We start from the raw sequence: 14629 nt of genomic DNA on the forward strand, positions 1-14629 counted from the left end.
TAAATATATTATGATTTCAGTTTTAGAGAAAAAAATGTCCAATTAGTTATAAGAAAGTTTTTTATTTCAATTTTCAACTGAGCTATTTATTTTCAATCAATTTTTTGTTGCAAGTAGGGTAGTTTTTTCGATGCTCTTTCACAACTTGCAATAAAAATTGAAATTGCTCTTCGTCTTTCGTTAAGCATTGGTTATATTCACTTACTAATGCGACACCTCGCTCTGCCACATCATTAACAACTTTCAATTGTGCGAAAAATTCTTTATTTTCATTATAACTCTCATCAGTAGACCATAAATCAATATTTTTGTCAAGAAAATCATACGGCAGATCAAAGATCTCAAAAGTTTTAATGACTTCTTAGAAACAAAGTCACTTATATATTTTTTGCAGAATTAAATGTAAATTTTTTCTATCAATAATAAATCTTCTTGCTTTAGAATCTGTACCTTCGCGAGTCTTAACAGCTTCGACAATATTCTTCTTTATGTTTAATGGAACGGTATCATCAAAAAGTGATAAAATAGCAAGTTCATCACTTAAGTACCATAAATGTGAAGTCATTTTTTCACATGTAGCCAAGGAAATTAAAGAATTAATTTTACTGTACTCAATTAAATTTTTCATAAACTCTAAGTCGTGATTAGCAGCAGAAGTCGCAGAAGTTGATGAAAACCAAGCTTTTACATACACCATAACTATGAAAATACAAAATTGTCGAAGACCATCCAATTCTTTCTTAAAAAGGTCAAATTCATCTCTAAAAATAAACATTTTTAGGCAATAAATTGCCTTTGCCATCCATCTTGCATGATGAACTGCACCAGGACGCTTGAAGAAAACTTGCTCTCGTGGCATTTCTCCCAGAAAAATTAATGACAATTCCAATATTTCTTTATAGTCATCTCGGGGTTGCGATAACTACCAAAAGTAATCAATTATTCGTAAAAAATCAAAAATTATCCTCTACACTAAAAATTGTATTTAAATAATACCTGTAAGTATCGCTTAATAAATGAAGATAGATTATTTTTTCATTCGTAATAATATTAGCAACAATACTATCTTCAACACCAGATTTATATTTCGTTTTATCGAATGTGTCCCAAAATTTTTGAATCTGCCAAATATTGGAACATTTGGTCCGGATGATACTGGCCAATAGACTTCGAATGCACTCCTTAAAATGATCTCATAAATATAATGGCGACATGGTAACCAAATTAATTCTTTTCTAAGGCCTTTTCAATTTCTTTACATGTACCATGATGGATTCCTGTATAGTAAAAATAGATAATTACACTTTAAGTTCTGTATTTAATAAAAATTGTAACGCATATTTAAAATCTATAAATAAATAAAGAATTATAACTAATGGGCACGTGTCGAAAATTTAATTAATGTATGAAAACAATTCAACTAGAACGATGAAAATAAAATTTTCTTTTAAATATTTTATCATTGATTAGTTACCCGTATTAACCGCAGTCGTGTCAAAAGACATCGCCTTGATGTAACTAATAATACCCCATTGATTTAACGTTGACAAGATGGTTGCTGTTTGATTTTCTGCCGATCCACTATTCATTTTTGGAACTCCAAGTAACTGCTCAGTACCAAAAGCAGTCAAAATAATCGGTAATCGATCCACAAATTTCGATTCAGAAATGTCATTCAGTATTTTCCCATCCCAATGCACGACATATTTATCATGAGCTTTGAAGTTATCTTTTAGTCCTATAGCAATGTCTTTTCGTAAGAGCATGCGAGTTCGTTGAATTGTTCGATAACTAAGAGTTGTATCTTCTACATTAACACCAACACTTGATAGAACTGGAGCAATAATGAACATCGCATTTCTACTACTAACATTAGCTCTGTCGAGTGCTGAGATAAGCTCTGGAGTTAGAATATTTATTTTTGCTCGTGTTGTCGGTATTTGAGGCACATACTCTAAATCTGAACCGAAATTTGTAACTTGACTTAATGTAAGGGTTGAAGATGACTCTGATTCCTCACTTCGAACAATCTCATGGCTGGTTGAGGGTTGATTCAAATCTAAAATAAGCGTTGTTATTTAATTAATGGAAGCAAAAATATGGAACTCATTCATTTTGACATCAAATAAGGAACACAAAGAGTTTTTATTTATCATCTACGAACATATTGACATTTATGATATAATTAATTAGAAAAACAATAATATACTTTATTATTCATAATTTATAATCAATTTAATTTATTTTCAATTCTGATTAAAATTTATAACAATTAAATGTTGTAAATACTCACGACTTTCATCTACTTCCATCGTATTCATAGTACTGTTTAATTTATTTGGGTTATTTGAAAGAATTTCTTTCCGGGTATCACTTTTTTGATTTGAATATAGTTCACGAATATCATTATCAAGCAGTTTTATTGATTTATGATCTACAATATCAAATAATGCTTTGATTTCATTCTGAAATATTATTATATTTTTGTTTTGGGCTGATGATTTTTTTCGCACAAAAGATTTTTGCAATTTCAACCATCGGTTATGATAGCGAAGAATTTTTTGTATTACATTAGTTGATCCACTAGTCGGAATCTGGTTGTTTTTCCATAGTTCAATAACTTGATCAGTTGCATTTTTAGCACTTTGTTTGATAGAACATTTTAACACTTTGAGCTGATAAAAAAACACTCATAACCTCTTTCACTGTTGGCAACTTACGTTCTGAAATTTTTGCATGGGTTTTCCGATCAAATGAATTTCCTTATCCATATTTTCGATAAATATATAAATTTATGTAGTGACCGCAAAATTTGTAAATATTTAATCGTTTTATCACATATACAAGATCATAACTTGTGGAAACACTAGAAATGCTGTAGAAAATGTAAACAAATAAAAACAATATAACTATAAAGAAAAATGTAGGTGGCGCTAGTTCACAAGGGAAACAGAGTAAATAGAATACAAAACAAAAATTCTCTACAGAAGAAATTTTCCCAAGGACAATATACAACTGTAGTGGAAAAATTTTTTAAGACGTTTTGAAGACGTTATAAAAAAACAACATGATCGTGATTTCTAATGATGAAAAATAAAAAGTTTGGAATTATTGAAAAAAATTTTGAAAACAAAATTCAAATAATACTTACATTAAAGACAAAAATGAAAATTTCTCAAAACTGATAGATTAAATTGAAATTTTTCGATTATTTAATCAAAAACTTTTAAAATCGATATACATGAAAGTTTGATGATGAATATCTTTTGAACGATTAATTTAATCGCCAAAACATAAGATACCATTTTTATAGAGCAGTTAATTTGCTACAAAAATTTCTATTGCCCATTCAATAATAGCCATTTCTTGTCGAGTTATAAAATTCATAAACAAAAGTGACATTTGACTTAAAATAATCAATCTTAAATCTTCAATATTAGTGAAATGGTGAGGTTTACGGAAAAAACATAAGATATCTTTTTTGTAGAGCATTAAATTTCCTACAAAATTCTTAAAACAATTTTTTCTGTACGACCAATTAATGATGAGGAATGAATTTTTTTCTATTGGACTGAGAAAAAAATGAAAAACTGCGACGCGGAGGATCTTCCTATTAAAATTAAGAGTTCATATTTGGTGAGAATTTTTTTAAGGTGCCTAGTAACCCATTTTTCCGTATTAATTGTAAAAAAAAAATAGTTGATTTTTTTGACCCACCCTAATATATATATGTGTCAAAAATTTTTTTTTGTCGAACTAAATAAAAGATTATTTTCTTGGATTAAGACAGTGACTTACTGTAAATCTTTTGGTAGAGGTATCAGTTGCTTAATTTTTTCCCTTATAGCAGACAACACTTTACTTTTGTAGTTTTTTCTGAGAATATAATACTTTTTTAGCTTCAATTAACTTTAGAGTAGAAACATTTTACACCTCAAGTCAAAATAATGTTTATGGAAACTTCGTAAACATAAGAAAAATTTTAAAAATTAAATTTTCTCTAATTGTGAGTCAGACGTAGAGGTGTTAAGTAGTAAAAACATTTTGAGAAAACTAAGTGGAAATATTTTTCATTATTAAATGGAAAAAATGTGACATGACATTTTTTTTACTCGTGCTCTCAATTCTAACAAATTATTTGTTAGAATTGACTACATGAAGCCATATATGGCTACTTTAGACCATATCAAAAATATTTGTTATAATATATCCTTGTATGATTTGATACGTGCATTTCAGGCCTGATCTGGACAAATGTGCCCTATAAAAATTTTCTACCAAATATAGTACTGAAAATCTCCGACAGAACGCATGATCACTGAATCGTGTCCCTACTAGATAGTTGAGTCCAAGTTTTAAATGATTAAATGAAAATAATTTATTTAACACTTTTAAGAAACTTATCTAATATTATTTTTCGGTTTAATCAACTACTACACCAATTTTTGTTTGATAAAACATACTTATTGACGTATGCTTTTATATAAGAAGTAAGAAATTAAAAAATTCTTTCATTTTCATGTATCAAGCAGAAATGTTTCTGAAAAAAAAAATTTTTTTTGAAACAAGATTTTTTTTTCAAAGTTTTGTGAATCTAGTTAATTTCATTATTATTATCATCGTATATTTCTGTTCAACAAAATTCTTTACTGTGTCTCCTATAACTTCTCAAAGTTTCAGTAAATCTACTTCATTACTCCCAAATGAATCCTTCGATCAGTGCAATAATCATTATTTACCCAAAAACATTAGTAGCGTTGAATTTACAACAGTACTAACATCTAGATTACAGTTTGTGTTAGCTGTGACACGTGTACTAGCATAGATGGCATTATAGAAGATTTACCTCTGCAGAAGCATTATTTACTACGCAAACCACTATGTTAAAATGTTCAATAAAATTGAAAAATTTCGTTTCACCCCAGGCACTTAATATATTTTTTTAACTTTCTGGTAAGCACGAAAACGTCGAAAGTGCAATTTTAAGCGCTTAGATATGGAATTAGCAGGAAGTTGCAGAGATGGCCTTCAAAGTCAATCGTTTTCCCAATCCACAGATTCGGTAGAATCTGGCGCCAAGTTCCGTTCAAAAATTCCGTTGTAAACGGAGCGCCAGACTACCGACTGTGTTTACTGTAATCATCACGTTTTTTAGAGGTTGCAAATTTATTTTTAAATCTACGGTCCTTTTTTTCCTTAAATTTGTATTATAACGGTAGTTCATGCCTTATTTTCCTGATATTAATTGATTATATGCAATTATAACAATTAATCTGCTTAATATTATTAAATTTAATCAGCACAAACTATAGTAACGCAAAAATTTCGATCCTGACTTTTTTTCAATGGGCAAAGTGATCTGCCACAGACTAAATAATTCGAAAATGCATAGTAATCCTTCGATAGATGGGAAACTACAGTTAAAAAGATATTTCGCAGCTTGGATCTACACTCGCCAGGATGCACTGGAATTCTTTCTACATATACTGTAGCTTCAAGTAAACTCCAATCTTGAAGGGACTCACACACATATGTTCTAATGAACTACGGGGATTCGCTTACAATTACCTTCTTATTTAATTGCTTTGATTTACTTTAAACTTTTAGCGAGAAAGTATTAATAAATTCACATTGAATGTGCCTAAAGGTACGGCAAATGAACGATACGGCTCCGGATGTGTACGGAGCAATATAAATTCCCGGAAAATTCAAATTTTACTCGAAAAACTTCGCATGTATACGGAGCCGTATAATAATAATAATAATAATAGTAACGATAATACTGAAAATAATAATAATAATGGTAATACTAAATTAATGACAAAAATAATAGGAATAAAAATATTTATCTCTATTCTTATCATGATTGTTATTAAATCATTAATCATTGAATTATTAAATTCAAATTTACAATTTTCTTAATTATAAAAATTTCAAAGTTACTTAATTTTCTTTTAAAATTTATCTGAAATGGAAAGCTTCTAATTGATAATTTAGTTCATCAATATAAACTATTCTTCATTTCATACTTATATTTTTCGTGAAATAAGTTTATATTTTATTTTCAATGATAAGTATTCTTCTTATCACAGAAATAAAAATGAAAAATAAAAATTATCTTTTTATTACAAAAATATAAAAATTAAAAAATTAAATTTATCTTTTCACTTTTCAATAGCAAAAGTGCTAGGGAGAAATTTTTTTATGAAAAAATGATTTATTTTTATAAATCAGAATTATTTCGATTCAGACAACGTTGAATATAACTGTTTAAATTAAATTTTTTTATTCAAAAATCTCTGCATAGAAACACTTCTTAACTAAAAATCTAATTTCCAATGTTTCATATTTTTAGACTACACTTAAAAATCAGTGTGATATTTTTAGTCGCTTTCAGATGTCACTACCTACGTTGTCATCCACAGATTCGGTAGAATCTGGCGCCAAGTTCCGTTCAAAAATTCCGTTGTAAACGGAGCGCCAGACTACCGACTGTGTTTACTGTAAGCAGAATGGTATTTCGAGGTTGCAAAATTTTATTTAATTATATGGTACTCCTTTTTCCAAAATGATATATCATAAAAGTAAGTCATACTCTATTTTACTGATATTAATTAATCATAATCAATTATAACATTTAATTCACTTAAAATTATTAAATTTTATCAGCACAAACTATAGTAAGCCCAGAAATTTCGATCCTGACTTTTTTCATGGAGAAAAGTCACCGCTACAGTCTAGATAAAATAAAAATGTGTAGTAATCTTACTATAGATACGCAACTACACTGAAAAAGTTAATTCACAGCTTGCATCTACAACCACCAGAGTGCACTGGAATTATTTCTACATAAACTGTAGATTCAACGGGATAGCTCACTGAAGTTAGAACCCCAAATTTTTTTCTTTTAATTTTTGATTTTTTTCTATCACGTTTTCAGCTTTTCGTTTGTTCTTTATTATTCACTCTCAACATTTGATCGTTCTCCATTTATTTATTTTAAAAAGAATTTATTAATAATGTACCTTTAAGTTAGCCCCCTGTCGCATTTTTTAATATTTTGGTAGCAATTTGGGTCATCAAGCCTCTATTTTTGATTGTTCATGTATATTTAACATTTGTTCCTACTTCACATTTTTTATTTGTTGTTTAATTAACATTTTTAATTTGCTGTATGTATGCATTCTAAATATTTGCACTGCGCATGCGTCAACTTTACGTATATAGACTTTTAGCGCGGTCTTTTGAAAATTATAGTGACAAGCACATCTCATGTGTAAAAAATTAAAAAATTTACGAGTGTAATTTTTTAGGAATTACTATTTAATTAATTCAAATAATTAAAAAAAAATTGTTAGACGTCAGCCAATATCAATGTCATTAAGTAAATAAATAAATAACTAATAAATATTAATTTCATTCTAAATTTTTTAAAAATATCGAGAGAATTGTTAATCAATGCATGTACATTTTTTTTTATTTTCATCAATTCTATTTTCATGAATACTACGAACTATTAAAAAAAAAAAAAAAAAAAAATCCATAACAATTAACAAAAAATTTCAATACTTTATTAAAATAAAACTTATTATAAAATTATTAAAAACTACACGTTGCCCTTTTGTCCTGTGACCTCTATAATTGAAATTACAAGAAAAATACACTTACTCTAATCACTGTGCTGGTCAATACAATTTTCAAAAGTCCGCGCTGAAAGTCTAAACGTAAAGTTGACGCATGCGCAGTGCAAATATTTAGAATACAAATATTCAGCTTATTAAAAATGTTAATTAAATAAGAAATAAACAATTTGAAGTTGGAACAAAGGTTTTTTGTACATGAACAATCATAATCAGAGGTTATTCCCATTGGATAGTGTACCATTCTATGATTTTGTGGTCGTTGCCGATAGGTTGCATTGTTATCCAATCAAGTGGATTTCAAATAATTGTAATCTTTAGGTGAAAAGTCTTACAATTATGCGCATGGTGTATTGTGTCATTGACTTATAACAATGTCATAATAACAATAACACTAATAATAAAAATTATGAGACTGAAATTAATTATATCGGTAATACCAAATTGAGGTTAAAAATATCATTATCATTATTATTACTGAATGAATTATTGTTATTATTAAATTAATGTGTATTAGAGTATTAAATCCAAATCAACAACTTTTTTAATTCAAAAAAATGTTAAAATTTTTACTGTATATAAATAAAAATGTAAAATCCCTATTAATAAGATAGTTAATCGCTTTTTACCGCGAAATTTACGCGGATCAGTCACGTTAAGTTTTTTAATGCTACTAGCTACTATGAGAGAAACAGAATTTCAATATTTTTATTAGGATTTGATTATCAAAATTAACGAATAAACAACCTATCATATTAGAATAGCGTTGCCTGCATTAATTTATTCATTTATGAATTTTCAATTTTGCGCGGGAAAAATTTAATTTTGAAATTAAGAATGTTAAAATACTTTATAAATACAAAATTTCTAGAACAAACTATCAAACAACTTCATATGTGGATGGTTTTCAAACCTATTCTTTCTATTGAATTTCATTTATTAACTAGACTAAATACACAACAGGCTAAAGATTGTTTGAGTTTTACTTTCTTCCTTCAGGCCAGCAGTTCAAGATTTAGGCAATTCTCATTGGATAGTGTACACATTCTACGACTTTGTAGTCGTTGCCTGTAGGTGGCATTGTTATTCAATCGAGTGGATTTCAAATAATTGTAATTTTTAGGCCATAGGTATTACAATTATGCGTATGATGCATTGTCCCCTTTATTAACAATAATGTCATTGTAACAATAACAATAATAATCATTATAAAAATGAAATTTATTATATCGGTAATGATAAATTGATGTTAAAAGTATAATTATCATTGTTTATCATTACCAAAATAATTATTGTTATTGTTAAATTAATGTGTAGTAGAGCATTAAATCTAGATTAACAACTTTTTTAATTAAAAAAAATGTTAAACTTTAACTATATATACATAAAAATTTTAAATCCCCATTGATAAGCTAGTTAATTGATTGAAACCGAAGAGTTTACACGGGTCAGTCACGTTAAGTTTTTTAATGCTACTAGCTACTATGAGAGAAACAGAATTTTAATTTTTTGTTAGGATTTGATTTTCAAAATTAACGAACAAATAACCTTTTATATGATAATAGCTTTACCTGCATTAATTAATTTATTTACATATTTCTAATTTTGCGCGGGAAAAGTTCAATTTTAAAATTAAGAATGTATTAAGAGGCGAGCAAAAATTACACTTAACAAAAAGATATGAAATCCGAACAAAACAACAGTTTCACTGTTAAAAATTGCGCCAAGTCCACGTTCATAAAACTCATCTCAATAACATCTGCACTTTGCAAAAAAATAAGACTCGTTACAATAATTTTCATTCTATACAAAAAAAGTTAAATACAAAAAAATACCAAGAAACCATCATAATGTTGAAAAAATTGAAAAAATTTGTTGAAAATTTAAAAATTAAGAAAAATTTTTTTATCGTACTTGGCGCGCGTCATTGAGTACCCCAAATTTTTTCGGACGAATTTCAACCCGAGAAAAAACGATTTCGCTTGAATTTATGTAATGTAAATATGTATAATTATATATATATATATATATATATATATATATATATATATATATATATATATATATATATATATATATATATTATATCTTATCAGCTCTAATTATATAATATATGATTTCATAAATCGTTATGTTTATAGATTCACATCAGTGAAGTATACTCAACGAATTAAAAACACTGCTTACTGGATTAATATCAGTTTCAGTGAAAAAATCCGTTTCGAAAATTATTTTCAGATTTTTAGTGAAAATAACTGTCAATATGGTAGTCTGGTGAAAATATCTGAAATAACACAAAATTTTTTAATTCAATTTTTTTCAGTTCCGTTATTAAGCTTTCATGAAGAAACTTGATCGTGCTTCGTTTAATTGTAATTAACACATTTTGATTGGCAATCACACCGCATTTTCGCAATTTAGTCGGCCATACGTTTTATTTTTTAGTCAACTCAATTTTTGCAGTGATTCCACTACAGAGTCAACGTATGCGGGCGTATTCACTTGTAAGCAAATTGCATAACCGAACAGGAGAGGGCGTTTTATTGAAATCATAAACGATGTCCGGAGAATTTAAAAATTTCAAATAAAATACGTATGCCATGTTGATTTTACCTAACTTTTGTTAAACGTATCATAAAATAATATTTTATTAATTACATTTATGCATTTTATAGGTTGACTTACTTATAAATGTTGAAACATTAAAAGGATGTTTATGTATCCTGAAAAAATTTGGGGTACTCAATGACGCGCGCCAAGTACGATAAAAAAATTTTTTTTTAATTTTTCAATTTTCAACAAATTTTTTTCAATTTTTTCAACATTATGACGGTTTCTTGGTATTTTTTTGTATTTAACTTTTTTTTGTATAGAATGAAAATTATTGTAACGAGTCTTATTTTTTTTGCAAAGTGCAGATGTTATTGAGATGAGTTTTATGAACGTGGACTTGGCGCAATTTTTAACAGTGAAACTGTTTTTGTTCGGATTTTTTTAACAATAAACTTGAAAATTCCAAGTATATAAATAAGCTTGGATTTATTGTAAACTTTTGGAACTTAATTAAAATTTTCTATAGACTCAATATTACTCAATGCGGTAACTAGCCCTTTATTTACAATTATAATGAAATTGTTTTATCATTCAAGCTAATTTATAATAACGAGTAAATTATTTTAGGAGTGAAATGGACGTGATTAAAGATATAATGAAGGAATAAAAGAATAAAAGGGCAAAGTATTTTTTCCATTTTGCACTTATACAACGCACCTGAAACAGTGATTGAACCTGCAAACTCAATTTTCTTAATGTAATATTTTTGTTCAATCTTTGTTTTAACTTCATAACCATTTAATGAGTCGTTCTTTTAGAAAAAAAAAAAATTAACTTTTAAAGTAAATTAAATCTTTATACATTTACTTTTTAATGAGTTTCCTCTCAGTTCACTGGGCGTGTGTCAAAATTTTAGTGAAATATTTACTCTGAATTTAATCTTCTAAATCGACTTTGGCTACTTTTTTTAAACACTAGCATCGTGGTATCAAAACTAATAATTATATAGAAGTAACTAAAGTCAAACTGGCAGACGGTGAATAAATCTTTTCGCATATTTAATTTTACTACGATCACATGATTAAAATGTACTTTTTTAAGATTTCTCGATGATTTGTAACTATAAAAAACTACCAGATGGTAACTAACAATTTCTTTTACATTTATTATAAATTTCTGGATTTTATTTAATTAATTTACGTGATAAATTACATTTGCGCACACTGATAGAAAATTTATGTCGACTCAAGAGATGTTTTCTTGATCTAAGAATTTATTTTGGAAGACAAATGCTTTAAGAATTTCTTGTCTTGATTTAGATTTTCTTGGCTTAAGAGCTATATTATCTTCAATCGATACATTTAGTTTTTCAACCAAAATAATATTATCGTTTAAAAAACAAAATAATTTATCAAAGTATATTTCAAAAACTAAATAGTCTTTAATTGTTATACCGAAAAAAAATTATTTCTTGGAAATAAGTAAATTAATAACTCAAAAAAAAAGCAGTTCTTAACACAAGTCGGTAACATCTTGAATCAATGTTATCGCCTATCTTGAACCAAGAGACAAAAATTCTTGAAAGAAATATATCTATATCTAGTTTTAAGAGTTCAAATTTTGAAGAAAAAAAGTTTCTTGAATCAAGATTGTTTTTTTATCAGTGCATAAAAAGTGAAGAATCCAAAAGCTGTGATGTTACTAAACAAACTATGAGTAGATGACAATTTCTATAGCTTCAGACAATTATTAATTGTATTTTTGACATATAACACTGCATTTTCTTAATAAAAATATTTTTTTTCAATTTTTTCATTTTGTTTTGTCAATAGAAGAAAAAATATAAACTCTAAGAAAATATTTAAATTTTTAAGATTGGTACAGAATTAAAAGAGATCTAGTAATAGCACAAAAAATATCTCTGAGGAATAAAGTATGAGATATTTAAAAAAAAATTCGCGAAGCGAATGAATAGAAGTTTTCTCTAGTATCCAATGAAATAAAATAAAAAAATTCCCTGGGATAGAATAAACTTTTTATTGTGATTTTTTCGAGTAGTTTCTTTTATATTATCGATAACCACGAATAGTCCCGCTACCTTGTGGGTTTAATTTATCTCGGCACGTCGAACGAGTATCCCAGGGCGTGGACAAAGTTAAAAAAACTAGAGCAGTCGAATTTGAAGGCTAACGTTGAAAACCTCAAAAGGGCTGGTGGGATTATTATACATACATCCTCCTGGATATACATATATGGATGGATGTATGCACGTATGTGCATAAGAGTATAGAGTGTAGAGGTAGGTAGAAATTTGTACTTCGATAAATGGCATTGTCGAGAGGAGTCGGGCAGTGACCAGTGTCCTACCGAGTGCACTTTCGATTCACCACCCTCACTATTTGTCAGCGACAGACGGTGCTCTATTATGCTCGTAAAATATCAACACTCGATATTTCACTGATTTTTTTCTTCGCTAAGCTAAATTAATTTTAAAAAATACCCTTTCATAATTTGTTAGCTGATGTGTGATATTAGAAAATATTATTTGCTTCGTTAATTAGTACACAGAATGCTTATTATGTAGCAATTAAATATTATAACAAACTCCCTATTTACTTGAAAATTATAGATTGTAATAAAAAATTATTAAAAAAAAAGTTAAGTTACTGGATGAGAAACCTTAATGGTGAATATGCTTAAAAAACATCATGGAAAATGCGAGTATTTGATTGGGTATTTCTTTTTCTGATAATGATTTATAATTTTGTGTTTCTTTCTCTAAAAATTCATTACTTTTTGTACTTATTATCTCTTTCCATGGTATTATCGATGCAAATTTTGTACAAAAGTCTATGTATTATAAACTGTTATTTTTTGTTCTGGTTCTATACACAGGTGTTTTTACACCTCGATAGAATTCTTTACCAAATAAATAAATAAATAAAAATAATTGCGACTCTTATTGCACGCCTCATAAGCGAAGCGTTGAGGTTGTGCTCTACTCTTGAAATTTCAAAAAAAGCAGTTTTCTTAAAACTGAAATCGATTTTTTTTCATTTATATCGCACTTACAGGTTAATATGGGTACACATATCAAGTCAACTAATTTTTCAGGCACATGAAATATATTTCAATGACGATTTTTTTTGTTTAATATAGTTAATTATAACATTAAACATAATCTTTTCTGGACGTCCGGGTATGGATGGGTGTATGTGGCAGGGAAATTGGTCGAAAAAATGATCGTACCGAAATAATTTTTTTTTTTTATTATCTAAAGTGACACACGACTGAATTTCTTAGTTAATATGAGCGTTTAATTCACTGTCGTTAAATTATTATTTTTAAAAAACTAATATATGACTGTATTTTTTTGTATATCTATCTATACATTTTATTATAGTATTTTTTTTCCTCGCCTTAGAGTTATCGTGCGACTAAACCATGGCAGAGTTTTCTGTTTTTTATTATTTTGCTTTTAATATTTTATTTTATTTAATTTTTTTATGAAAAATGAGATTATGAGGCGTGCACTTTTGGATTTTCCAAACTTTTTTTATTTCTGCAGCTTGTTTTCGAAAACGGTATTTGTTATGAATTTTGTTATTTTTTTTTTGTATTTAAAAGGCTGAAAGAAGCGATTTTTCAATGATTTTTTTTTAAAGGCTTATTAATTTATAAGTATAAATGGATATTCAGAAATTTTTCAAAATCTAAAAAAAAATAGTAACTACGGAAATCATACCACTGGACCGAGATCAAAAGTCGTTAATAAATAGTAGTTTGTGATAAAAAATTTTGTAATAAATTTAACTATGCTCTCATTTTGAAAAAGAAGATTTTAATTTTAAAACTCAAAAATGCATATGTAAACACTTTGAATAATTCTTTGTATTTTTTTGTAAGAAGTACATAAAAATCGAAGATTTCTAACGAAAAGTTATGCTTGAATCATTTTTGAATAATTTATGATCTAAGAATCCCAAAAAGCGAGCACATTTTCAAAAATTCACTATTTTTTAAATAGGTAATCAAAAAAATCTTCAAATTTTGCCGAGCAGGATTTTTTGATAAATACAGAAAAATATCCAATAAATTATTTAAAAAATAATCAGTGCGTATAATCTTATAACCAACTTATAACTTGATACTGACCTGAGTCTTATTGCCAAGATTTTTCACCCGACAATTGAGGTATGTCGTTTTTCCCAGCAAGGCTGTCACATTTTTAGACGCGGATATGTCAAAGTACGGCCCAGATCTTGACGATGGATCTTCCACAACATTGTAATGGTGAAATGGATCCGAGTTTTTGCTGTTGTGTTGTGCACCGTAGCTCAAGATACCTGATAAAAAAAAATTCAAATGATTAAACTTAGTGATTACACTTAGAACTAAAACTTCAAAATTTCAATGAACGCAAATGAAAGACTGTG

General features: G+C 27.6%; 2 protein-coding genes across 3 annotated transcripts in view; both read right to left on the reverse strand.

Moving 5' to 3' along the window:
• The window catches only part of LOC141532589 (neurotrimin), a 358743-nt gene that overhangs the window by 139646 nt on the left and 204468 nt on the right, over positions 1 to 14629 (reverse strand). For both annotated transcript variants that reach the window (XM_074251006.1, XM_074251005.1), the window contains one exon: positions 14349 to 14539. In XM_074251006.1, the coding sequence (XP_074107107.1) occupies positions 14349 to 14539 (191 nt within the window). The remainder of the gene's footprint in view (positions 1 to 14348; positions 14540 to 14629) is intronic.
• LOC141532642 (uncharacterized) lies at positions 1225 to 2667 on the reverse strand. Its single transcript, XM_074251096.1, has 3 exons — positions 2294 to 2667; positions 1475 to 2059; positions 1225 to 1277 (listed from the first exon to the last, which is right to left on the reverse strand). Exons 1-3 carry the CDS (start codon positions 2319 to 2321, stop codon positions 1225 to 1227), a joined length of 666 nt encoding a protein of 221 aa, XP_074107197.1. The 5' UTR covers positions 2322 to 2667.

This window comes from Cotesia typhae, unplaced genomic scaffold (genome assembly GCF_013202065.1).
Source record: "Cotesia typhae breed Kobodo isofemale line unplaced genomic scaffold, CoteBio_Ctyphae contig_65, whole genome shotgun sequence".
Classification (NCBI taxonomy): domain Eukaryota; kingdom Metazoa; phylum Arthropoda; class Insecta; order Hymenoptera; family Braconidae; genus Cotesia; species Cotesia typhae.

Coding starts and splice junctions, on each gene's coding strand:
- LOC141532642 (XM_074251096.1), bottom strand. CDS start 2,321: ATGAATACGATGGAAGTAGATGAAAGTC. Junction 2,060..2,293: donor GATGGAAGTAGATGAAAGTC/GTGAGTATTTAC, acceptor CGCTTATTTTAG/ATTTGAATCAACCCTCAACC. Junction 1,278..1,474: donor CACGACTGCGGTTAATACGG/GTAACTAATCAA, acceptor TTTACTATACAG/GAATCCATCATGGTACATGT.